Genomic DNA, 25152 nt, shown 5'->3' with positions numbered 1-25152 from the left:
TGCAGTAGAGGCTCAAAGCACAGGAGTCTGATGGCTGGAGTTGACCTGCTGCTGCAACTCAGTAGCATTGGGACTTAGTGCAAGTCACTCAGGTCTCCCTTTACATCATCTGTAAAATTAGGACAGGTATAATGCCACCCAGCATTTAGAAGTGTGCCTATTCCATAGTTAGTGTTCAGTAAATATTTCTTTTCCCTCCACCCCTTTCATTTCCATGAACTTCCATGATGTGCAGATTCTCTCTCTATCTCTCTCTCTCAGTGCTTGCTTCTTTTCCTCTCACAGACCCTCCTAGAGGAGCATGGCTGCAGAGAACTCCTCTTCTGTGACAGAGTTCATCCTTGCAGGCTTAACGGACCAGCCAGGACTCCGGATCCCCCTCTTCTTCCTGTTTCTCGGTTTCTATGTGGTCACTGTAGTGGGGAACTTGGGCTTGATAATGTTGATTGGGCTGGATTCACACCTGCATATTCCCATGTACTTTTTCCTCCTCAACTTGTCTTTTATTGATTTCAGTTACTCCACCACCCTCACTCCTAAAATGCTGGTAGGTTTTGTCTCAAAGAAGAACACCATTTCCTATGCAGGGTGCATGACTCAATTTTTTTTCTTCTGTTTCTTTGTATTTTCTGAATCCTACATCTTATCAGCCATGGCATACGACCGTTATGTTGCCATCTGTAAACCATTGCTGTACACGGTCACCATGTCTCCCCAGATGTGTTTATTCCTTTTGTGGGGTGTTTATGGGATGGGAGTTTTTGGGGCTGTGGCCCACATGGTAAACTTAATGTTTATAACCTTTTGTTCAGACAACCTTATCAATCACTATATGTGTGATATCATACCACTCCTTGAGCTGTCCTGCAATAGCTCCTCCGAACATTTGCTAGTGGTCTTCATTGTTGTGACCATTGGCATCGGGGTGCCCATTGTTACCATTTTTATATCTTACGGTTTTATTCTTTCCAGCATTTTCCACATTAGCTCCACTGAGGGCAGGTCAAAAGCATTTAGTACCTGCAGTTCCCATATTATTGTGGTATCTCTTTTCTTTGGGTCAGGAGCTTTTATGTACCTCAAACCACCTTCCATTCTGCCTCTGGATCAGGGAAAGGTGTCCTCCATTTTCTACACTGCTGTGGTACCCATGTTCAACCCATTAATCTATAGCTTGAGGAATAAGGATGTCAAAATTGCCCTGAAGAAAACCCTGAGCAGAAAAATCTTCTCTTGAAAGGGTTTGGGAAAGATGTTCCAAAATTTTATCATAGTATTTCTTTATCCAGTTTTTTTTTCAGTGAAGGAAACAATCTGGTGTTTTCTGCCCTCTACTTAGAGGAAACTTAAATCCTGTTCTTAGGCACAATAAATGTGCCTTCAATGATTTACCCACCCAACTATTCCAATCACTCTGTTTTACAAGAATTTTTTTTTGCAATCATAGAGCGATTAATCTCTACTGTGCCTAAGAAGTCATTTAATACAGCCTCTTCCTATAGCGCATCACACATGGAGAATTCAGAAGTATTTTGTATTGTCCATGGACACACCTGTCAGAACTGGGACTGAAATCCATGCCTTGAATCTTAATCCAAGTTCACTCTATTTTCCTGAAGCTCTGATTTCCTATTTTATCTTTCTCACGACCAATTTCAGTTAAAAAGTTGTTGTGGGCTTTTAAAGTAATCTAATTCTTTCCCCAGTGATGCAGTACAACTTTTCATGGATTAAGTTTTGGAATATAATTTTTGAAAGAGTGTTGGAGGTGAAAAATTTGGCTGATTTGGTCTTGGCAAAAAATGTATGTTTTAAAATTTAGGGTGTGTGTGAATAGGGATCATGTTAGGTTTCACGTGGAATCAAGCATCCACACTTACTGAGATGATCTGCAGAGTCCTATGGTCTCTGATTATTTCATTAGATCTCCTAAGGAAGAGGTAGGCAGATTTACATTACTGTAAGATATTAGATACAAATTTCATTCATTATCTCTAGACTATGGAGATAGAATGTGCAGCCTCACTTCAAGGCTCTGCATATGATAGCTTAGTAATAGAAAGATTTGAATGTAAGTGAGCCAGTTGAGTCATAGGAACAAATTAGTTATTAGGAGAGACAAGGAAACATTATATTTTGAAGCACTGCATATATCTGTGATCTTCTTTTTAAAATATTTTATTTAGTTGTAGATGGACACAATTCCTTCCTTCCTTCCTTCCTTCCTTCCTTCCTTCCTTCCTTCCTTCCTTCCTTCCTTCCTTTCTTTCTTTCTTTCTTTCTTTCTTTCTTTCTTTCTTTCTTTCTTTCTTTCTTTCTTTCTTTCTTTCTTTCTTTCTTGTGCTGAGGATAGAACTCAGTGTTTCACATGTGCTAGGCAAGCATTCTACCACTGAGTTACAGCCCCAGCCCCATATCTGTGATCTTCTAATATCAGGACATATTTTTTTTTTATTGGTCGTTCATAACATTACATAGTTCTTAATACATCATATTACACGGTTTGATTCAAGTGGATTATGAACTCCCGCTTTTACCCCGTATACAAATTGCTGTATCACATCAGTTACCCTTCCATTGATTGACATATTGCCTTTCTAGTGTCTGATGTATTCTGTTGTCTGTCCTATTGTCTACTATCCCCCCTCCCCTCCCCTCCCCTCCCCTCCCCTTTTCTCTCTCTACCCCTTCTACTGTAAATCATTTCTTCCATTTGTATTCTCTTGTCTTACCCCTCCTTTCCTCTTATATGACATTTTGTATAACCCTGAGGATCGCCTTCCATTTCCATGCAATTTCCCTTCTCACTCCCTTTCCCTCCCACCTCTCATCCCTGTTTACTGTAAATATTCTTCTCAAGCTCTTCCTCCCTACCCTGTCCTTGTTTACACCCCTTATATCAAAGGAGTCATTTGGTATTTGTTTTTTAAAGATTGACTAGCTTCACTTAGCATAATCTGCTCTAATGCCATCCATTTCCCTCCAAATTCTATGATTTTGTCATTTTTTAATGCAGAGTAATACTCCATAGTGTATAAATGCCACATTTTTTTTATCCATTCATCTATTGAAGGGCATCTAGGCTGGTTCCACAGTCTTGCTATCGTGAATTGAGCTGCTATGAACATCGATGTAGCAGTGTCCCTGTAGCATGCTCTTGTTAGGGCTTTAGGGAATAGACCGAGAAGGGGAATAGCTGGGTCAAATGGTGGTTCCATTCCCAGCTTTCCGAGAAATCTCCATACTGCTTTCCAAATTGGCTGCACCAATTTGCAGTCCCACCAGCAATGAACAAGAGTGCCCTTTTCCCCGCATCCTCTCCAGCACTTATTGTTGTTTGACTTCCTAATGGCTGCCAGTCTTACTGGAGTGAGATGGTATCTTAGGGTATAAAGGAAAAAGATGGTCTTAGCACAGGTCACATATTCACAGCATGGGGTAAATGGAGATACCGCTTAATAAAATCTGAAGGACATTTTTTTTTTTTGGTCTGGACACATTATTAGTAATAACAATTCTTTTTGAAAAAATGTTGTGAAGATATTCGGACTTTTCTTAGTAAAGTTCCCTTCTATTAGAAAAAAGGAAAATTTGTATAAGTTGGACAAAAGTTTAGTTTTTTTTTCCTTTGGAATCATTCTGTTCAATCAGGAGGTAATAAAAGGAATGAAAGTTTAGAAGAGAATTGTGCTTTCATTAATGGGGCAAAACATTTATAGATTGAGGATGTGATAGGGAGTGTGGGGAATCAGTACAATGTAGGCAAATGGAAAAACACTGCAATGAAGTGTTTTAAATTGAAATAAGAAACAATAAAGTGTGCAAGTATTAAATATTCAATGAACTTTTCTTATTTGAAATGAGTTATATACCACCACCTAGACCAAGGTGGGTCATTTAAGAATGATAATTTTCATTTAAGTATGTTCATGCCTATTCTTGCCCCGTAAATACTACTTCTTACCTCTTCCTGGAAATATCTACTATATTTACTTTTATCATCACTGATACATTTGGTCATTCTTGAATTTCCTATAAATGTTAAGTAGCACATACACTCATCCTCCTCTCCCTTCTCATTATTATTATTATTTTGCATTTTTGGAATCCAAGACCTTGCTCATACAAAGCATATGCTCTACCACTTAGCTACACCCCCAGGCCAACACACTTACTTTAGTGCTTGGCTTCTTTTACTCAATGTAGAATGTCATGTGTAGTTAATCTGTAGCATTGTACTTGGTTATTGCTGCTTAGTATGTGTTCTTTTGTATGAATGTATAGCAATGTACTTATCAATTATTTTCTTAATAGACATTCATTTGGTTTGTTTTTAGCTTCTGCATTTATTAATAAGGTTTGTATGAAAATTCTTGAAAATGAACATCTTTTGGAATATATACTTATTTCTCTTGGATATATACCTAGAGGTGAATTTATGGGGTCATAGGACAAGCATTTATTTGGCTTCTAAATACTACCAAATAGCCAGGTGTGATGGTGTTTGCCTGATAATCTTAGTGACTCAGGAGGTGGAGGCAGGAGAATCACAAGTTCGAGGTCAACCTCAGTGACTTAGCAACTTAGCAGGGGTCTCAGGAACTTGTCAAGACACTGTTTCAAAATAAAAAATAAAAAGTAAAGTGGTTTAATCCCACTATAGAAAAAAAATCAGCTAAATAATAACGTTGGGACTGGGGCTGTAGCTCAGTGGCAGAACACTTGCCTAGTGTGTGGGAGGCACTGGGTTTGATCTTCAGCATGGCATACAAATAAAATAAAGGCATGCTGTTCATACACAACTACAAAAAAATTTTAAAAAATAATAACGCTGGACACTTCTTATGTTTATTAGCTATCTGAGTATTATCTTTTTTATATGTCAGTTCAATTTTTGCCTACTTAAAAATAATGTTAGGGTTTTTTTTTAATTGAGTTTAAAAAATATAATCTGGGTCTGAGTCCTTTGCTTGTTCATTCACATGACTGTTCTTGATGTCTTAGTTAGAAATGTTTTCATTTTAATAAAGTCAGTTTATCAACTTTTGTTTTTATTGTTTTTGCTTTGTCCTGTTTAATTTTTTACTACCAGAAATTCGAAACAAGATTCTCATGTTTTCCTTTGAAAGCTTTGTGTTTTAGTATGTGTTCTTTTTTTATTTTTCTGTGAGGTTTAAAAAAATTTTTGGTAAATTTCAAATCAGTTATCATATATGGTATGAGTTATTTTTATTTTTTTCATGACGGTATTATGATGTTTCAACATCATTTATTGAAAAGACTCCTCTTTAAATTTTATTGACTGTATTTACATGGTTGTACTTGAAAATCAGTGACAATACTGTAGAGGGACTGGCTGGAAAGGAGTTGACTTGGAGCCAAAGTGCTATATTTTACAAGTACAGTGGTGAATGGAAATGAGGACAGATATTTTTGTGTTGTTTTGTTATGAAAGTACACTTATTCTTAGGAATTTGATATCTTTTGTTCTATTTTAAATGGATATTTAAAATTCAGTTTTTAATTATTCATTACTAATATGTTTTAAATGTTGATTTTTTTTAGGGAAAGCAGGCTATATTTATTCAAAAACTACAAAAGATTACAACATAAATCTATCAAACAAAATTAATTTTTAAAGTTATATATGAGTCACTTATATGTATGAAAATTCTGTTCAAATCTAAATAATAATCCATTTCACAGAAAGATTATTATGTCACTCAGGGAGTGAAAAGTAATACACAGAAAAGCTTTGTCAATACAGACTACATAAATATACAAATCTAAAGTTTAATGTAACATGAACAAATCATAAGTACACAGTTCACTACTACCTTTTTCTAACATTATAGAAGAAAATTTTTTATACTTAGTGAAATTTACAGAATGTATATAACCTTTAATCCTAAGTAGACTAACAAGTGTAAACCAAGTAGAAAGTGAGGTTTTCACATGTGAGAATGTATATTTCAGAAAAAACCCAACTTGAAGTAAATTCATTAACATATATTGCAAAGGTTCATGAAAATGTTTATATTTATAATTGTACAGATTAAATTGCTAAAAATTAATATCAGAATCTTACTGTGGGGGATTGTAGTGACTTCCCTTAAAGGACATATTATTTGGGAGCTTAAAATAGTAGAAATCAATGTAAATTAAATAACATGGATGGAGAAAAATATACAATTTGTAATAACATGAGGTTAGAAAACTGAACATTGTAGAAAATATATATTAATGTGCATAAGTTGGTTTTGATAAACTATTGGTTACTTGTTATAATAAATCATTAAGATTTTCATTACAATAGCATTTTCCCACACAGGTCAGAATTTGGAAGCAGTATGCCTTTCTCAAATTGTCATTTAGTATTTTTTTTCTTTCCTACCCCTCAAAGCACATAAATAGGTTTTTGAATATCAGTAAGCTATTTATGGAGGTCACAAGATACAGATATTTATACATACTGCACAAGCTACACTGAGGTACCTGGACAAATGCTACCAACATGTATGAAAAAAGATGGTTTTAAAAGCGGTAAGTACTAAAGTAGTTACAATAAACACACTATTTATGTCCTTCTGAAACCCCAGTGAGGGAAACCTTATTGCCATTATACCAAATGCAATATAACAAAAAGCACTGCACAAAGGATTATGAATCCAATGTACATACCACAGGATCAAAAATCCAGTTAAACAACTGAGCTAATCAATTAAGTAAATTACAAAGTAATACCAAACTTCTTTAATGTATCAGTACTATTTTAGAAGCATCATCAGAACAAATAGAGATTTAATTATTAATTGGCCTGGGCTACATTCTGTACTGAAAATTTTGCTTAGTACTATAGGAGAATCTCAGACATCCTAGAAAAGCTGTGAAATAATGCTCTTTGTTATTCATCAAAGGAAATTTAACAGGTTTAATGATACCTATATACTTCCCATTGATCTGAAGTTCTTTCTACATACCAAGCAATTCAGTAATTGACAGGAATATTAAGCAGAAAAGAAAAAAAAAAAGAAAAGAAAGAGAGAGAGTAAATCAAAAACAAAAATAAAAACAAAGCAGCAGACCCTGTATTGACAGATGGATATTTTAAAAAATTACCTGATAAATATAAATCATAAAATCAAATGTACTCATAAAGGCACACTTATTTTGTGTTACATACAAAACTGTAGATTGCAAACTGTGCATGCATACCATAACATTTTACCTGGGAAAGCCGATGAGTAGGATTTCTTGCAAATATTTACTGCCATGATACAAAACAATTATGTGCAAATTGCAAGGTGCCTAAAATAGCAGTTAGCATTTATATATAGAAAGAGGTCACTATCTGATCAAATATTCAAGAAATGGAATTTCCCAGAGTTTATAACACAGAACAATAACCACCATGGCTTTTTTCCATGTGTGACAATTTGACTCCTTTATTCTGGTTCTCACTTTTCCATAGTCTAGGCGTCTGAATGATCTTTTCAACAAGTTCTTCAAAGGCACACTGTACATCATCACAGATTTTTGCAGTTGCCTCTAAATAACATGGAATGCTTTTGTGCAAATTTCAGGCCTTCATTTCTACCAACTTCACGATTTTTCTTATCAATTTATTTCCAACTAGCATGTTTACTATGTCATTTCTTGTACAGTAAGTTTCCAATTCATTTAACCAATTATCCAATTTAACAAAGGTGTCTCTTTTTGTGACATCATAAACTAATATAACACCCTGTGCACCTCTGTAATAGCTGGGAGTTAATGTTCTAAACCTCTCTTGACCAGCAGTATCCCATATTGCAAGTTTAGTCTTATTTCCATCCACTGAAATTGTTTTTGAAAGGACACTCACCAAGTCCACTCAAAGTCCAAGGACCACACCATACACCAGAATCTTATGCAAGGGATTTATTGTCATAGCATAGAGTAAACCAACAAGGAGGGCAGCAACATGTTGGCACTCACAGGCCAGCTTTACAGCCTGCAAGAGGAATTTCACAAGCACGCTTAGGGGTTGCGTCACGGGCTGGGGTGGGGTTGCGTCACGGGCTGGGGTGGGGTTGACCTTTTAGCAGGCACACTTTCTTATGGGGAGCTAAGCAGTATTGCCTCAGAATCTCTAGATAAAATGGCTCCGGATCTGATGCTAATATTGATCTGATGCCGATATTTTTCACCTTAAAGTCAACACCTATTTTTACTGCAAGTTTTGGATCAAAAGTATTATCTGTGAACCTCAAGGTCAGGCTGGACTTGCCCACCCCATACTCAACAATGATGAGGATCTTCAAAGTGGGCAACATGTCCTGGTCCATCCTGACCCTGCTCTGCTCTGAGCCCAGCTGGCCACCCCGGTCCGCCTCTTAACCCTTCACTTGAAAGTTGATTTTTGTATATTGATTTTACATTCAGAAATTTGCTAATTTTATTTATTAATTCTGATTGTTACTAAAATTGACCAAAAAGGAAATAAAATTATTACTATTGTTATTATTATTAATTTTTTTGTATGTCAGTATATACATTCATGTTGAGGTAGGAGTTTAGGAACTTCAAGACAGTGAGGCAGGATATAAGAGAAAAAACCAGCTGGAGTACAAGACAGAGGGATGAGTCATCATGTCCCTGTTTACAATAAATTTTATTACCATGACAACTCCCACCTCTGAGAGCTTATTGCCTTGGCAACTCCCTCCACTCGCTCTGTATTCCAATTAGATGAAAATTTCTTCCAATGGTAACAAATGGAACGAGGTCTTCAATCAGGTCTGTGTGGAGAGGACCGAAGCACAGCTCAGCACATAGGTCAATACTCCTTTAGATATTAGGGACCTTGAGCCACCTTGGGTCCACTCTACTTTACCTAGTGTTACTTTCACTTTCACTTTCAATAAATCTGTGCTCTGTCTGTTACTTCTGTTTGTCTTCTCTAATTCTTTATTGGGTCTTCAAAAAGCTGGACTCCAACTGGACACCTCACCAGTATCAATGTCATATGCAAATAAAGACAGATTTGATTATTTCTTAATTATGTTTCCTTATGTTTTATTTCTTTTATTTTCCTCATTGCACTGTCAAAGACCCTGAAATAATTATAAATAGTGCTCTCCCTGTATTTTTATTTTTATATTTTGTACTGGGAATTGAACTCAAAGGATGCTTTACCATCGAGCTACTTTCCCAGCTCACTAAGTTGCTGAGGGTCTAACTAAGTTGCCAAGGCTGGCCTCGAACTTGCAATTCTGCCTCAAACTTCTGAGTTGCTAAGATTATGTGGTGTTCCACTGCTCCTGGCCCCCTGTCTTGTTTCTGAAGGTAAATGCATTTAGGCTTTCACTGTTGAATATGGGGTCTGCTACAGCTTTTTTTTTTTTAATTTTGTTTTGCAGATAGCGATCAGATTATGGGTGGATAATTAACAATATTTATTTAAAAAGATTTTTTTCCTTTGAGAATATATTGATACCACCTGTGGTTAAGAATTTGGGTTTGACCGCTCCTCATGTACCTCGAACACTGGGAGTCTATTTGGTAGGAAAGTAGATTTTATTCAACACGAGCTTTGAAGGAAGATAGAGGAAACATTTTGTTTTAAATCACATCTTCAGAAAACTCAAGGACTGGGAAAGCTTTTATAAAAGAAGAGAATGAAGAGTGGGACCAAAGGCAGGAAGTAGGTAGTTTTAGCTAGGCAGGGTTAGGGAACATGTCAATGGCACCTGGCTGATCAAGGGGTAGTTTCTGTTCTCTGTGTGAGGAAATGTAGAAGTTAAAACATTTGGAACTTTAATTCTTATATCAGGAAGTTGCCCTTATTTCAGGAGTCTGTTTCAACATGTACAATGGTTACAAATAAACAAACAGTTAAAAAAAAAGTATACAGAAATATAAGTTTTTGTTCTCTCATGCTCATGTTCTTCCTCTGAGATGTAATTATTCCCAGAAATAGCATAGGCATACACGAACATACCTCTATCTCTGTTTCTATTTATTTGTACATCTGTATATTTATATTTCTAGAGACCCTTATATGTATTAAAATTTTATAAAAATAAATTAAGGGTTGAGTCTTCCAATAGAAATGGTTTAAAGAGGAGGGAACACAGGGCATTGCTGGATGAGAAGAGGAATCAAACACGAAAGGCATGGGAGAGGGTCTGGCAGGCAGGAAGAGGGAAGAGGAGGCAATACAGCAAACCCAAGGTGATTTTAGCCCTGGTATTGTTTCTGAGTTCTCCTTTTTTTTCTGTCTCCACTGCATGGTTTGACTATCTCTGGATACTATTTTATGTTGGGAGAAAAAGGTGCCAAAATGGTAAACATTTTTCTTTTTCACTAGAACACAAATTTTCTTGTGATTTTAACCATTAACACAGTTCAGAATTATCTCAAATGTTACATGGATGTCATCAATATTACAAAAAAAAAAAGAAGAAAAAGTGACAGGCAACAGTGAAGGTCAAATATGCATTCAAGGGAGAATGTGGGCTATCTCTAGAGGGACAGACAGCCTGGCAAACATTTTCAATTCAATGAATTTACACACTAAGTTGTTTATCTATTTATCTTAAAAAAGCATTGTTTTAATCTCCAGGAGATAAAATGCTTGGAGGTTAGCACTCTCATCCTCAAAACAAGTAAAAACTAAAGAAACTGAAAAACAAAATCTCTTCTTAGATCTGTTAGAAAATTGAGGTCATGTGACAATCTGACCCCTTAAAAACTGGAGAGGTGAGAAAAGAATTGTAATTTGCCTGGAGCAGAAGCTGTTGGAGCTAGAAGGTTGTGCGTGTATATATTGGTAGGAACACAAGTGGTAATTGATGACTTGAGGGAGGCAGATGATATACTCACCTGAAAGGTCCAAACTGCTGAGGGCCCAGTCTTAGAAATGTCCCCACACTTACCTGCCTTTTACCTCTGGAAGTCCTACAGATTCTCATGGTGAAGATCAGAAAAAATGACCCTAACCTTCAGACAGGAGGAGGACAAAGTAACCATTCTGAAATACAACCCAGAGCTTTCTGTGCTCTGCTTGTCCTCAGAACACTGCTGTCCTACACACTAAACAATGTTGGGGAAAGGGAATGACCCAATTCTAGTCTCCTCTTGTCCCTGCTAGGCTTCTGGCCTCCCCTAGAGGGTAAAAAGGGTTGTGAAGCACTTTCGAAGGTCCTAACCTCAGGAAATAGGCACAATTAAAGACTGAGACCAAATCATAGCAACACAGAATGTTATTTCTCCTCCCAGCCTTACTATCACACCAATAAATTCTCTATATAATAATAAAGGATTACTGCAGAAAGAAATGTAAAACTCAGACTCTATGTAGGAGATTTTCTAGAGAAATGCAAGGACAACAGGGGAAACAAATGAATAGAGGAAATTGGATGAAGCCTCAGATAACTACAGCCATAGCAAACAGTAAACAGTGTAGCTCCTAGGTGGATAAACATAAAACCTCACATTAAACCACACGTTAAAACTTCACACTAAAATCTGTTGCCTCAGTTCCTATTACCCAATATGTCGTGTCTGGCTTTCAACAAAAAATAAGGCATGCTGAAAGACACTATAAAGTCTTCAGAGACAAAACAAGCAACAGAATCATAGTCAGATGTAGTGGGGGTGTTGGAATCATCAGACTGGGAATTTAAAACAACTGTGATAAATATGCTAAGAGATTTTATGGAAATAGTGGACAATAGGCAAAACAGATGGGTAGCGAAAGCAGAGAGATGAAAACTCTAAGAAAGAATCAAAAGCAAAGTCTAAAAAATGCACTGTAACAGAAATAAAGAGTACTTTTTCATGGGCTCATCAGTTGACTGCACATAACAGAGGAAAAAATTATCGGTCTTGGATCTGTGTTAAGTGGAATTGTCCAAACTGAAATATAAAGAGAAAATGGAATGGAAAAAATGGAACAGAACAGAGATGAATTGTGGGATAGTTATAAAAGATGTAACATATGCATAATGAAAATACTGAAAGAGAAGAAAGAAAGGAACAGAAGAAAATAATTGAAATAATATTGGAAGAGAATTCTCCAGAATTAATGTCAGACATCAAACCACAAACCCAAGAATCTCAGTGTATGCTAAGAAGGATAAATACTATTAAGTCTACACCAGACATCTCCTATTCAAACAGCAAAAAACTAGACAAAAAGAAAAACTTCAAAGAAAATAGGAGGGGAAAGAAACACTGATCTTACCTATAAGATCTTATTTATCAGGGAATGTGGATGAGAATTACAAAGATTTATATTTAGAAACCGTACAAGCAAGAAAAAGTGTAGTGACATATTTAAAGCATTGGAAAAATATAAGTGAAACCATCAACCTAGTATTTTGTATCAGTGAGATTATCCCTCAAAAGTAAAGAACTAAAGACTTTCTCTGACAAAAATTGAGAGAATTTGTTACCAGAAGACCTGTCTTGCAAGAAATGCTTAAGGAATTCTTCAGAAAGAAGAAAATTGTATAGGTCAGAACAGTGACCAATGATTCCTATTTCTCCATCTTCACACATGCATTTTTAAATTTTTGGTCCTTTTAGTATTCTAATTAGGGTGAGGTGATATTTCATTGTAGTTTTGATTTGCATTTCTCTGATGGATTAAATAAAAATGTTGAAAAAATACATGCACTCTCATGTTCTCATGGTTTCTGCAATACTAGTCACAATAACTAAAATATAGAATCAATCTCATTGTCCATCCACAAATAACCAGATAAGGAAAATATGGTATAAAATACAATGGAACAGTATTTGGCCATAAAAAGGAGAAAATATAGTTATTTGTAGCAACATGGATGAACTTTGTTCAGGAAAATAAACCAGGCATAGAAGGACAAACACGGCCTAATATCACTCATTAATGGAATTTAATAGAGCTAATCTCATAGAGGTACAGAGAAGAATTGTGGTTAGAAGAGGCCTGGAAATTGGGAGAATGGAGAGAGACAGGTTAATCAGTACAAAGTTAAAGTTAAATAGAGGAATAAATTTTGGGGTTCTATTGCATAGTAGTGTGACTGACTATAGTTAACAATATTAAATTGTGTGTTTCAAAATAGCCATGAGGAGGTTTTTGAATGTTCTACTTACAAAGAAATTATTATTTCTTAAAGCAAGGATGACTTTTCTTCTCACTTCATTCAACATTTTACTAGAAATCCTAGATAATGCAATAATAAAAGAAAAGAGAAGGATACAGGTTGGGAAAGAAAGAATAAAACTTTGTCTGAAATTGACATGACTTTCTATGTAAAAAATGGCAAAGAATGGACATAAGGAACCCATGGAACTCATAAATGATTGTAAAAAAATTTCAGGATGTAATATTAACATAAAATATATAAAAGTTAATTTTCATATATGCCCATAATAAATAAGTAGAATTTAAAATTGAAATCACAATACCATTTCCATTAGCACCCAAACAACGGAAATTCTTAGGAGTAAATTCAAAAAAGATGTTCAAAGTTTATTTAAGGAAAACTACAAAACTATGATGAAGTATATAAACAATGTAAATAAATGGAGACGTACTCCATATTCATGATTAGGTTCATATGTATTATGAAGATGTTAGTCCTTAAAATCTACTAAATTATGCCAAATTCATGTACAAATACATATAATTGATCCCACTTTTATGAAAGTGTGTATAATTAAAATGCACTAATAAAATAATAAAACAACAACAATAATAAAATGTAATATCTGTAGAGTAGAGCAAGTAGACAGGGGGAGGCAGGAAAAGAGGGGAAAAGAAGATAATTGGAAATTAGATTCATCAAATTATGTTATGTGCATGTACAAATATGGCATAGTGAATCCTATATTATGTGTAATTATAATGCAGCAATAAAAAAACTCCCAAAACAAAAACCTAAAAAAAAAAAGATGTGAGGTCTTCCTAATTTGATCTCTAGATTCTATGCAATCCCAATAAAAATTCTTGTAAGCAACAGAGACCACTCTGTTAGTTTGCTATTGTGGATATCAGCAAACTGACTATAAAGATTTTATGGAAAGATGAAAGACTCAAAAGAGTCAACATAATACTGAAGAGGAATAAATTCAGGAGAGTGAAACTTCCCAGTATCAAGACTCACTATGAAGCTATGGTATTCAGGACTGTGTGGCATTGGTGAAAGTATAGACAAATCATTCTAGAAAATAAATTTGAGGGTAGTGTCTGTCTGATTTTCTCAACATTGGTTGAGAGAGTAACTGGAATACACTATGCTCAATAACTACTTAGGGGCAGAAAGAATGAAGACTCCAGTAGGTTGAAAGATAAGTTTTCTGAAGGCCATGTCTGATTTTCAGGACTTATGATTTTAAACATTTTTGAGGAGAAAAGATAGCATTTCAGAAGAAAAGTGAACAGTACATTTTCTCACAGTGGTCACTCTCTCTTCTTGTTGGTTCATCCTACATCTGCCCCTCAGCCTCCTCCATCTCTGGATGAGGAGAATCTTGTCCTAATGTGACTCAGGTCTAAGTGGGAAGTGTAGAACATACAGCCAAAAATTAATCTTGTTAGGGAAACATTTTGTAGGAAGTGGAGATTCTACTGAAATGTTTCATCAACTGTCATTCCCATAATCTTTATCTGGCAGTCAATTATGGTCTCCAGAAAACAGACGTCTTCATGCAGCCAAACTTGGAGTTGGACTTCAAACTTTTTATTTAGCATGACTGAACTTACTTTTGGTAGAAGAACTACACTTTATACTCCAAACAGCTAAAAAGCAATTTTAGTCAGCATTTTCATTGCTGTGACCAAAAGAATGGACAAGAACAATTTATAGAAAGAAAAATTTATTTTGTCTCATGATTTCAGAGGTTCTGTCCACAGTGAGCCTACTCCATCGCTCTGGGCCCACAGTGAGGTAGAACATCACGGCAGAAGGACATGGTGGAGAGAAGCACTCAGAACATGGCAACCAGAAAGGAGAGAGAGAGAGAGAGAGAGAGAGAGAGAGAGAGAGATCGATCTTTACTCATCAGGGACAAAAATACATATCCCAAAGACACACCCTCAGTGACTTACTTTCTATAGCCACACCCTACCCACCTACAGTTACCATCCAGTTAATCCATATCAGTGAATTAATCCACCGATTGGTTTATATCTCTCATAATCTAATTATTTCATCTCACAAAATTCTTTTAAAATATTTTTTAGTTGTAGATGGGCACAATGCCTTTATTTTATTTTTATGTGGTGCTGAGGCTTGAACTCAATGCCTTCCACATGTGAGGTGAGAATTCTATCACTGAGCTACAACCCCCACCCTGAGAATTCTTGCATTGTCTCACACACAAGCTTTTGTGGGATATCTCATATCTAAACCATAACACATGGTTTATTCTTAATTCTCAATTTTTGTTCCTTGTGGTGAAGAGACTGGAAATGCCACTTGATTATTTATGGACAGGAGAGATGCCTGGCCAATGAGTTGGAAAGGGATCCTGCATTCAATCTAAATTTTTCTTCAGGATGCTGCAAATTTACTCTCACTTTTAACTTATCTCATGATATCTTTTTAAGATGGTGGTTTCTTGTATTTATGAGCTCTTAATTGGGGTTTTAGGCTTTACTTAAGAACTTATTCAAAGTCTGAATTTTGAGAAATGTATCACAGACATCAAAGTACATACATGGCTTAGAATTTTTGAATTCAGTTTTGAATGTCAAGAGTTGTCCTTGTGAGTGGTAAGGAACCTGGAGTATTTATGCTTTCACACTAATGAATCACTCACTTTGGAGTTCTTCTAAAAGAATGCAAATTCTCAGGCACTCCCATGTAGGCAAAAATTAGTTAGTAGCATCTTGAGGTAAAGAACAGCAGAATATGTGTTTGTGTTTTATGAGCACTTACTTGAAGGTAGTGTGCATAAATATTTGGTTACATGATATGAGGGGATATGGGCAGAGCATGATTTGTCCTCAGCTCCTAATTGACAGAGATGTTTTTATGTAACTTCTATGACATTAGTGACAACAGAACAGAACAAACAAAACAATCCATATCATTTCTGAATTGTTCATTTGTATCTTGAGCTTTTCTCTTTTGGGGGTACTTATCTTTATTTTTGGGTTCTTCTGAGTGCAATTTTGTTTTTGCTAATTATAAATCAGTTACTTGAAAACAACAGACCTATTTTGCTGTTAATGGTGTCCTGGATTCTTCTGTCTTTGCTCTTCCCAGACCATTTGAGCTGGAACCACTGATTTCATCCTACTTATCCTGTTCTATTTCATTTCTAACAAGAACTGGCAGTTTGCAACAGAACTCACCTTCCTGGGAGGGGGTGCTACTCCCTGTCCTCTTGTCAGTTATGCCTGGGGTGGCTCACATTTTACTCTGGCTATCCATTTGGGTTTGTGGGGTTGTGTGTCTGGCTGTGCTGCTCTCCTCAGTTTGATGTCCAAATCCATTCTCTGCCCTTGTCTTCCTGCTCTGTTCCTTGGAGTCTGACTAGTGTTATCTGCATTATCAAACTCTCTTGCCTCTGCCCTAGCAGGGAAGGAAGTGAATGAGGCAGGTATTATTGCCCTGGACTGTCCCCGTGGGAGTGCTGTGGACTGAGTTCATCTGTCTGGAGCTTCACCCAAGCTAAGTCATCCTGCTCACTCAGCTCTTTTGTCCACATTAGCCTAAATATGGCAAAAATGCCTCTATTATCCGTCCTTCACCATCCCTTTGATTTTCCTACATCCTACACACAATATTGTAAAATGTTTGTGTTTGTTCTTCTTCACAGATGTTGCACCAGAGGGCTTGGCTGGTGAACCAGAGGGTCAACTTTCCAAGTCTTTCTCTGGCCATCTCAGGGCTACTTACCTGCTTCAGCGGGCCACAGGAAAGATGCACACAGGTAAGATGAACATATGGTCAGCAGTCGTCTCTTCCCCTGATTGTCCTTGCAAAGGATGGCAGAGCAGAGTGTTCCGTCCTGAATCCAGGAAGAGCAGTGTCTACCGGCTCTCTTACTGAAGTTACCTGTGGTGCAGGAGAGTGGGTTATGAAGGCAGCCCTCAAGCAGAACAAGATGTCTCTGAATTGTTCTTGATTTGAGAATTTTTTTGTTTACTTATCCAAAAAATGATACTCAAATATCCTGGGCTCCCATATCAGGGCAGTTCATTAATTAGTACAGAAAAATAAATGGATTAAGGAGAATCTATGTTGTTAAACTTTCTAGTTACTTTTCTGAGACTTTAAAAAATAAGTATTTTGTATCAACAAGATTTGAGTTACTGTTATGGCACTTTGGGAACATATTTTTACCATGTGACAATGTTTGTATATTTTTATGTTGGTCCATGGGAGGAAATATGACTTTGAGCAAATAATTCCCATGAATGGACTGCTCTTTGGTCAAAAGTAGATGTTTCCTCTCTGACTGGGCACCTATCTTTCTCTGCCCCAGAAGGACAAGGAATGGGGTTAATATTTTGTGTGTGTGTGTGCTGAAAGTTCTTTCCTCCCTCTTCTTTGATGCCATGCTGCTTCCTGAATGAGCTGGGAAAGCAAACTGAGAGTATGTTGTGCTTTCTTCTCTATTTGGGGGAAGACCTAAAGATTCCTAACTCTGTTTGTGGCTGGGTTTATAAAATTTATGTGTGGAGGAAAAAGAAAGAACTAGAGAATTAGAGAAGGAATTAAAGAATTCTATTTTGGCGGTAGATCTAAGCTTTACATTAAAATAGATTTTATCACATTAAAACCCGATCTTTTCACTCTCATTCTGTTTGGCTCCCGTGTCTTATTTTTCCATTAGTTCTGTCCTCAGAGTGCTAATTAAGACCGGCGAATTGTTCTTATAACTTTCCCCCTTCTAGCAATATTCTATCTATTCTTTCATTCACCTAACTATTTATCCACTGATATCACCTGCCTGTCCCCAAACAAGTGAGAATTTTCTGGGACTCTGGTCTTTGTTTCCCCTGATTTCTCGGCCTGGAATGACCTGCACTCTTTTTCACAGATCATATCTGAATTATCACTCAGAATTTATAGCAACAAGTTCACAGTATAACATAACTTGACCACGCATTGCCATAGTAACCATATTATAATGGGACATGGTTTCTGAGTAAAAATGTAGAATCAAGTAAATATATGGTCAATTAAAAGCAGAAAGATACATCATATATAAAAAACAAATAATTATCTTACAACTAAAATTTGGTCCCCAATTTTATACAATGAACATGAGGTTATTTCACATATTGATTAATAGGAATCTCAGTGAACATTATTTATAATACATAGCCCATGAAAAACAGACCTTTGTCATAACATTGGCCATTTAAAATCTAGATGTAAACTACATTCATGTTAACTGAACATTAATTAATAACAATATCATTAGATTTAATAAACTTTAACAAATTTGGGGGATTAAATTTTATGACCAATTATTTTACAAAACTGCCCAGAAAATGTTCAGTTGATACACATACTCAATATATAACTGTGTAGCAAGTGAATCCTGTTTGCTTATTTCACCATCACCAAACTTTAAAGTTTGTTTTATTGTCTTTTTAAATAGTTATTTATATGGAATAATAATGCATTTATTTAAAAATTGTAATTTTATGATGGTAAAATGTTAATGGGATTCAGTGGGATATTTCTATATCTGAATAATGTTTAGTGATTAAAACAAACTTCCATTCTTCATCCCCCACATCTTTCTCAATCTCCAGTATTCACTAGTCTACTTTCAAGTCAACATCTTCTAGCTTCCACATATGAGAGAGGACATGTGGTACTTGTCCTTCTGTATCTGACTTCACTTAATATCCTCCAATCCATGATAGGATTACATTCTTCTTTATGTCCAAATAATAGTTCATTGTGTATATATGCCACATTTTCTTTATCCATTCATCTGTTCATGGGCATCCAGGCCAATCTGATATTTAAACTATTATGGTTGTGCTATAACAAATATAGATATGCAAGTATTCTTTGGTATGCTGAATTCACTTCACTTAGGTCTATATCCATGAGTGGGATTGCTAGATTATGCTAGTTCTAATTTTAGATTTCTGAGAAGCCTCCAAACTATTGTGGTGGAAATAGTCTGATACTCAAGCTGGGTTCACGTAAAGCTACACATTTGAAGTTCCTGCATTACTAAATATGACAAAAATTCCTCCATTATCAGTCCTTCATTTTGTGTATGTTTTGCTTAGGAATGCAGGAATGTGCTGGGTGTGGTAGTGCGCACCTGTAGTCTCAGTGGCTCAGGAGGCTGAGACAGGAGGATTGCCAATTCAAAGCCAGTCTCAGCAATTTAGCAAGGCTCTAAGCAACTCAGCAAGACCCTCTTTCTAAATTTAAAATATATATTTTAAAGGGCTGTGGCTGTGGTTAAGTGCCCCTGGGTTCAATCCCTGGTATGGAAAAAAAAAGTGCAGGAATGTATTTATATCCATTTAAGAAGAAAAGCAAAGGCATAACTTTTATAAGATAAAAAAGGTTTAGGAATCCCACAAAGGACTTTAGGTGTGAACATATGAAGAACATATGAGTATATTCTCTGGAGTCTATTCTTTGTTCTTCCCTCCTCCTCCTCCTCCCAAACACTATCATAAAAGCAGCCTGCAAGGGAACAGATGAATCCAAATAGAGCACCCTTCTTTGTGGGAAGCAAGAACAAGGCCCATTCTCCATTCCTCAGTTGATGGTGGATGGGGTCTGTGAGACATTACAGGGCATACAAAAACCAAGGCACAGCCTGGATGTGGCCCTCCTGCACCCCTCCCTGAGTCCATCCATCTGGCCAATACCTACTATCAGCAGTCAGAGTTCTTAGGTGAAACCACTATATATGAAGAAGCTGGTTAACTTCAGCAAGAAGGGAGTTTACTGGGCAGAAATAGGCTATTGGAAGGAATCATGTTTAGGAACAGGCAGGATTCAGGAGAAGGCAGGCAGATGGAAATCGAGCCAAGTCACATCGTGGAATCTGCCTGTCAGGATGCTGGCTGGCACTTCCAAAACTGCCTCCATAGGCAGCTGAATGCTACTGGTGGCACCCCGATCACCACACACAAGAGCTGGGTGCTGGATTGTGCATCTGTACCTTTGACATTATGAACTCTCATTACTTCAGAGGCATTGACCCAACTGGAAGCACCTGATCAATAGAAGCTGGGCAATGTGTTCTGGGCAGTCTGCATCAATGTGCAGAAATTCAACTAAGATCTAAGAGAGGATTCCTCCAAATAGGAGAACAAATATTCTTTTTTTGTATGTGTATTATTATTATTATTATTATTTTGCAAAAGTTTATTAAATTTCCAACAGACTCCAATCCAACACTTCATTCTAGCTATAGGTGGCAAAAGATGTTACAGCGGGGCTCCTGATGTCTAAATACGAATGGAATCAACAGTCACCATCATTTCAGGCACAAGAATCGGCTTACATTTTGCCAGATTTCTTTTTTTTTTTTTTTTTTAAAGAGAGAGGGAGAGAAGGAGAGACAGAGAATTTTTTAATATTTTATTTTTTAGTTATCAGTGGACACAACATCTTTGTTTGTATGTGATGCTGAGGATTGAACCCCGGCCGCATGCATGCCAGGCGAGCGCGATACCGCTTGAGCCACATCCCCAGCCCTTTGCCAGATTTCTTAATTCCACCTGTGGCCAGGGGCCCTTCCCTGTGGCCTTCGCTTTTAGCTCCTCAAGTTTCTTCTGCTCCTCTTTTTGTTTCTGTTTGAAAGCCTTCTCTTCCTCATCCAGCTCCTTGGCCTGCTTCTTAGGTTGTTTCAGGGACTTCTTCTTGCCACCTTCCCAGCCAGACAAGGCGCCTGCCGCCCCTACCCCAAACCTTGCTCCTCCAAATATTCTTATTCTTCAACTTTCTGCCTGAATTTCACTTCCTGATGGAAACAACTCAATCTGATTTCACCTATTATTAAAACTTTTCATTTTTTTTGGAATTTTTGGCTTGGGGTTTTCAGGCTACAAGTGTAATGTAGATTGCAGCTTGAAACATAACCAACATGTGCTTGTGGTTTTGGATTACCAGGGCTGAGAAGAGCTGTGACATTTTTTTTTTCTACTTCAGGGACTGAGAATGAAGGCTGCTCCACCCTGGGTTGGCTCTGGCATCCTCACAGAGGAGCACCAAGTCTCCAAGCCCCTACTGACCTAGTTCCTGCCTTCTTGTCTCTGCCCTCCCAGGAACTTACTTTCTTGGCAGCTCAGTCACGCATCAAAACTATGCTTTTTGTTTGTTTAATTCAGACTTCTAATGCATGCTGAATTGGAAGAAGATTTTCTGAAAGGGAAACTGCTCTATGGCTAGAAATGACTGGCCTCTATACATGTTTTTAGATTTTTTAGGAACGAATGAATGAGTGAATGAATGAATGAGTTTTATTTTATATTATAGTGAACAGAGGCAATTGATTTTGCTTTGTACTTCTTCTTGGCTATTGCTTTACATTTGCTGAAACTCCAAGGAGAGTTTAAAAAAATGCATTGAGTAGAAGAGTTTCATTCTATAAGAGGATGCCATTTTTTTTCCTTAATAAAAATAAATCAGTACATTCAAAATTGAAACAGGAAGGAGATTTTCTGGGTAGAGAGTAGTTATTGAACTAATATCCAAAATCTTTACTGAAGGATCCTCTGCCCTTCATCCTTTGTTTTTTTTGCCATACAATAGGAGGCAGGCCTCAGAAGGTCTTTGCTCCCCCTTAACATGGGACAAGCGACTCATGCAGCAAGGCTGCAGACTTTCAAATGAGTCTTCCAAAGTGATTGCCCTAAAGTCCAGGGACTCTCTGGATTGTATCTACACACACACACACACACAATCACACACACACTATATGCTGTATGTCCAAGTGTGGTCCAAGCCATCAGAATGGCCTATCAATTTAGAATATTCTCATAAACCTTTAAGGGCTTTGTTTATATAGCAGCATAGTGTACTAATAATAGTAAAATCTTTTGACATATAGTGGGCATGTGTTTACAGCTCTGCTCTTTTATTAACCATGTGAATTTGAGCTAATTATTTTACTTTGTCAAACTCAGTTAAGTAAAATAGAGATCATATCAATCTCATATGGTTGCTACAAAGATAAATATATATAATTCATGGAAGCACTTATCATAGTACCAAATACTTCCTTTTTTCCAGTTGGTTGCTTCCCTTTTTAAGGAGTCATTTTACCAAATACAGTTTATTAACATTTGTTTTTGAAAATCTATACAATAAATTAGGACAAAGAAAAGAGAACTACTTCTTGAATTGTGCACAGTAAGTTAGGTTGTATTAGTTCATTCAACAGATAGAATAACCAAGTCCCAAAGACTGTAACTTGCTACTTATAAAGTGAATATGCCAGAAAAAAATTGTTCAAATGTTCATAAATTTTTAAAAATATTTTATCCCCTCTCACAGATTAGTGTTGCAGCTTTTCTACCTTTCCCAGTCTGATTGATAGGAGTCTTGAAGTTTACTCTGTGGAGAGTCTGAACCAGACTCTGGGCTCAGACACCAGGCACAGCCACGAACAAGGGGACTGAGCTGGAAAGACAGATCACATAAATTCTAGAGGTTTCCACCAGCTCTCGGAATACTGGAAGCGTCATTATTAAGGTCACTCTCCTTCTATTCTCTTGAACTAGAAGACTGGAGTCACCTCTCTGTTGAAAATGACCGGTTTGAAGAAAAATGCTGAAGTTAGTGTTCCTCCAAAAAATAGCCCTCACAAACCACAGAGGAGTAAAATCTCCCAATGTCCACATGTGGCCCGAACTCACAGAGAGGCCTATTGACTTAGGATAGTCTTAGCTTCAAGAGAACAGCCAAGGACCCCCAAGCTGTTGGAGAAAGCTTACAGTGTGACTCACTGAAACTCAGAAGAAATAACTCTAAATGGCAGTAATCATCCAACGGCAGAGGCTTCTTGAGGTGCAAAACTTTCTAAGGTGAACACTGGGACTTTTTGTATTGGTCGGTTTCATTGTGTGGGTGGCAGCTGGAAATTTTCACACAGGCTGACCACAGAGCTTGCTCCTGTACTGAAGCTTTTGGTTGGAAGCCCTGGAACAGGGATTTTTGTTTGTTTGTTTTTTAAGACAACCTTCTGCTGGGATGGAGAATGAACACCAGAAGACAATTTACCAGGAATTCTCTTGGGTCCACTCTTCACTTACCAAATCTTTGCATTTGGCAACTACTGTCCACCACTTTCTGTGCCCAGATTTTTGTGCCATAGTAGGAAAGGGATAGCACACCGCTGTTTCTGGTCAGCTTAATATACTGACACAGACTTCTGGGATGGCAGTTCTTCTCTTTCCAAAAGCTGTGGGGTCAGACAGACCAGCAGTTGGCAAAGTCTACTAACCTCATTTTGGCACCAGGCTCCTGCAGCTTGATATTGACATCTACTTCCTGGGATAGGCAGTAACATTTCAAGGGTTTATCACCTGGACTTTGAGCCTAAAAGGATGGGATTGGTATAGGTTGGGGATGATCTTTAAGGAAAGAAGTGGGTATAGCACTAAAGCCTTTGGCTTTGGTTTTTCCATCATCATTTTTTCCAGGAAGGAAAAATTGGCGTTTTTCTCAATTTTGTAGTGAGAAAAAGGTGACATGAGGTTGACACGCCCTCAATGGCTAATTTATTAAGTAAATAACATTGCAAGAAAAGGGCCAGGTCCCCCATCCCCCAGCAGTTCCTCTCTTTCCCTTTTTATAAGACTTCACTTTTTTAGAGCGGTAGTAGGCTCACAGAAAAACTGACAGAAAATTGCTCAAATTTCCTGTAGACTTTCTGACCCCCTATTTACGGTCTCCAACATTCTTACCACCTTATACTAAGTGGTAAGCTTTTACAGTGGATGAACCTACATTGCCACTTTATCACCTAGAGTTCACAGTTTACATGAGGATTCACTTTGACTATTGTACATTCTATGGCTTTGGACTAATTTATAATGATATTTATCCACCATTATAGTGTTGTACAGGGTAGTTTCACTGCCCTAAAAATCCTCTGTACTCTGCTACATTCTCTTTAGTCAGGATTTTGTAGTGGCTGAACAAGTTGAGTTTACAAAATAATACATATAATAGTGGTTTGAATGGGTTCCTTAAGGGATGGAATTCAGTGAAGAAATAAAAGCAACATTTATCTAGCAAGTACTATGTGCTAGGCACTAATAGTATCTAATCAAGAACTTTGAAGGAGGGGAGTGGAAAACATCTCACAGAGGATAATTATCTTGCTTTGAAACTTTTGAAGCTCTTATCCTTGAAAAGATTCTTGTGCTCTAAATACCAAAATTAAAATATTTAATATTTTAATTTTTCAAGGTAATAAAAATTAACTTGAAGACAAAATAGCTGTTCTCAAGGTTTTTCTTTGAAAAATTATAGATTTGACAATAATTTAAGCTGAACCTTCTGACTTCATTTTTGTCTCTCTCTTTTTTTTTGGTCTCTAAAATGCATATTTCAGACAATGGTTTTTAAAATTATGAGTTATAATTAAAAAATGGATCATGTCAACAACTCTCTGGAGGAACACTCTTGAGCAAAAGACAGGGACAGTGAAAAGGACATGAGCAATATGGGGGAAGCCTGAAGCTATGAACTTGATCACCCATACCTGGACCACTTCAGGCTCAGTCCCTTGAGGTCCCTGGGGGGTAGGCAGCAGAACACCAGAGAGCATACACTCTGCAGTGGCATCTGCAAAAAATAGGATATTTGCTGAGTGTGGGCATGCAGAGACATCAGGGTGGAGTCCCAGGATAGTCAGAGCGAGGACATGGCAGCTCAGACAGCTGGCTGTAAACAGAGAATATCTATGGTAAGAGCAGGAGCTGATTCTCTAAATAACTTGCCAGGCTGTGGGCCAGGACAATGTAATTACAGGAAGGCCTGCCCTGGAGTAGGTCTTTACTGGTAGAGGATGTCGATCTTGGACTTCACCTGGGACTGGTGCCAGGCTACTCTCCCTAGGCCATTCCTGAATAGGTGGAACCCTGTGGTTTTATGCTGCCCTTTCATTATTGAGGTGTGGGAGGTGGTAAGGGGGTGGGATGGGGCCAGGCTACCCATATAATTC

At 37.1% G+C, this 25152-nt stretch overlaps 1 protein-coding gene and 1 pseudogene across 1 annotated transcript; one reads left to right on the top strand and one right to left on the bottom strand.

The window, feature by feature from the left end:
* The first annotated feature begins 301 nt into the window (after positions 1-301).
* Positions 302-1237, top strand: LOC113193781 (olfactory receptor 8B12-like). The gene has a single exon (XM_026404551.1). The coding sequence runs from the start codon at positions 302-304 to the stop codon at positions 1235-1237; it is 936 nt and encodes a 311-aa protein (XP_026260336.1).
* Positions 1238-7387: 6150 nt separating this feature from the next.
* LOC113193782 (ras-related protein Rab-18-like) lies at positions 7388-8327 on the bottom strand (annotated as a pseudogene).
* Positions 8328-25152: the final 16825 nt, after the last annotated feature.

This window comes from Urocitellus parryii, chromosome 4 (genome assembly GCF_045843805.1).
Source record: "Urocitellus parryii isolate mUroPar1 chromosome 4, mUroPar1.hap1, whole genome shotgun sequence".
In the NCBI taxonomy this organism is placed as follows: Eukaryota; Metazoa; Chordata; class Mammalia; order Rodentia; family Sciuridae; genus Urocitellus; species Urocitellus parryii.
This window is presented reverse-complemented; position numbering and strand designations above follow the sequence as displayed.

Coding starts and splice junctions, on each gene's coding strand:
- LOC113193781 (XM_026404551.1), top strand. CDS start 302: ATGGCTGCAGAGAACTCCTCTTCTGTGACAGAGTTCATCCTTGCAGGC.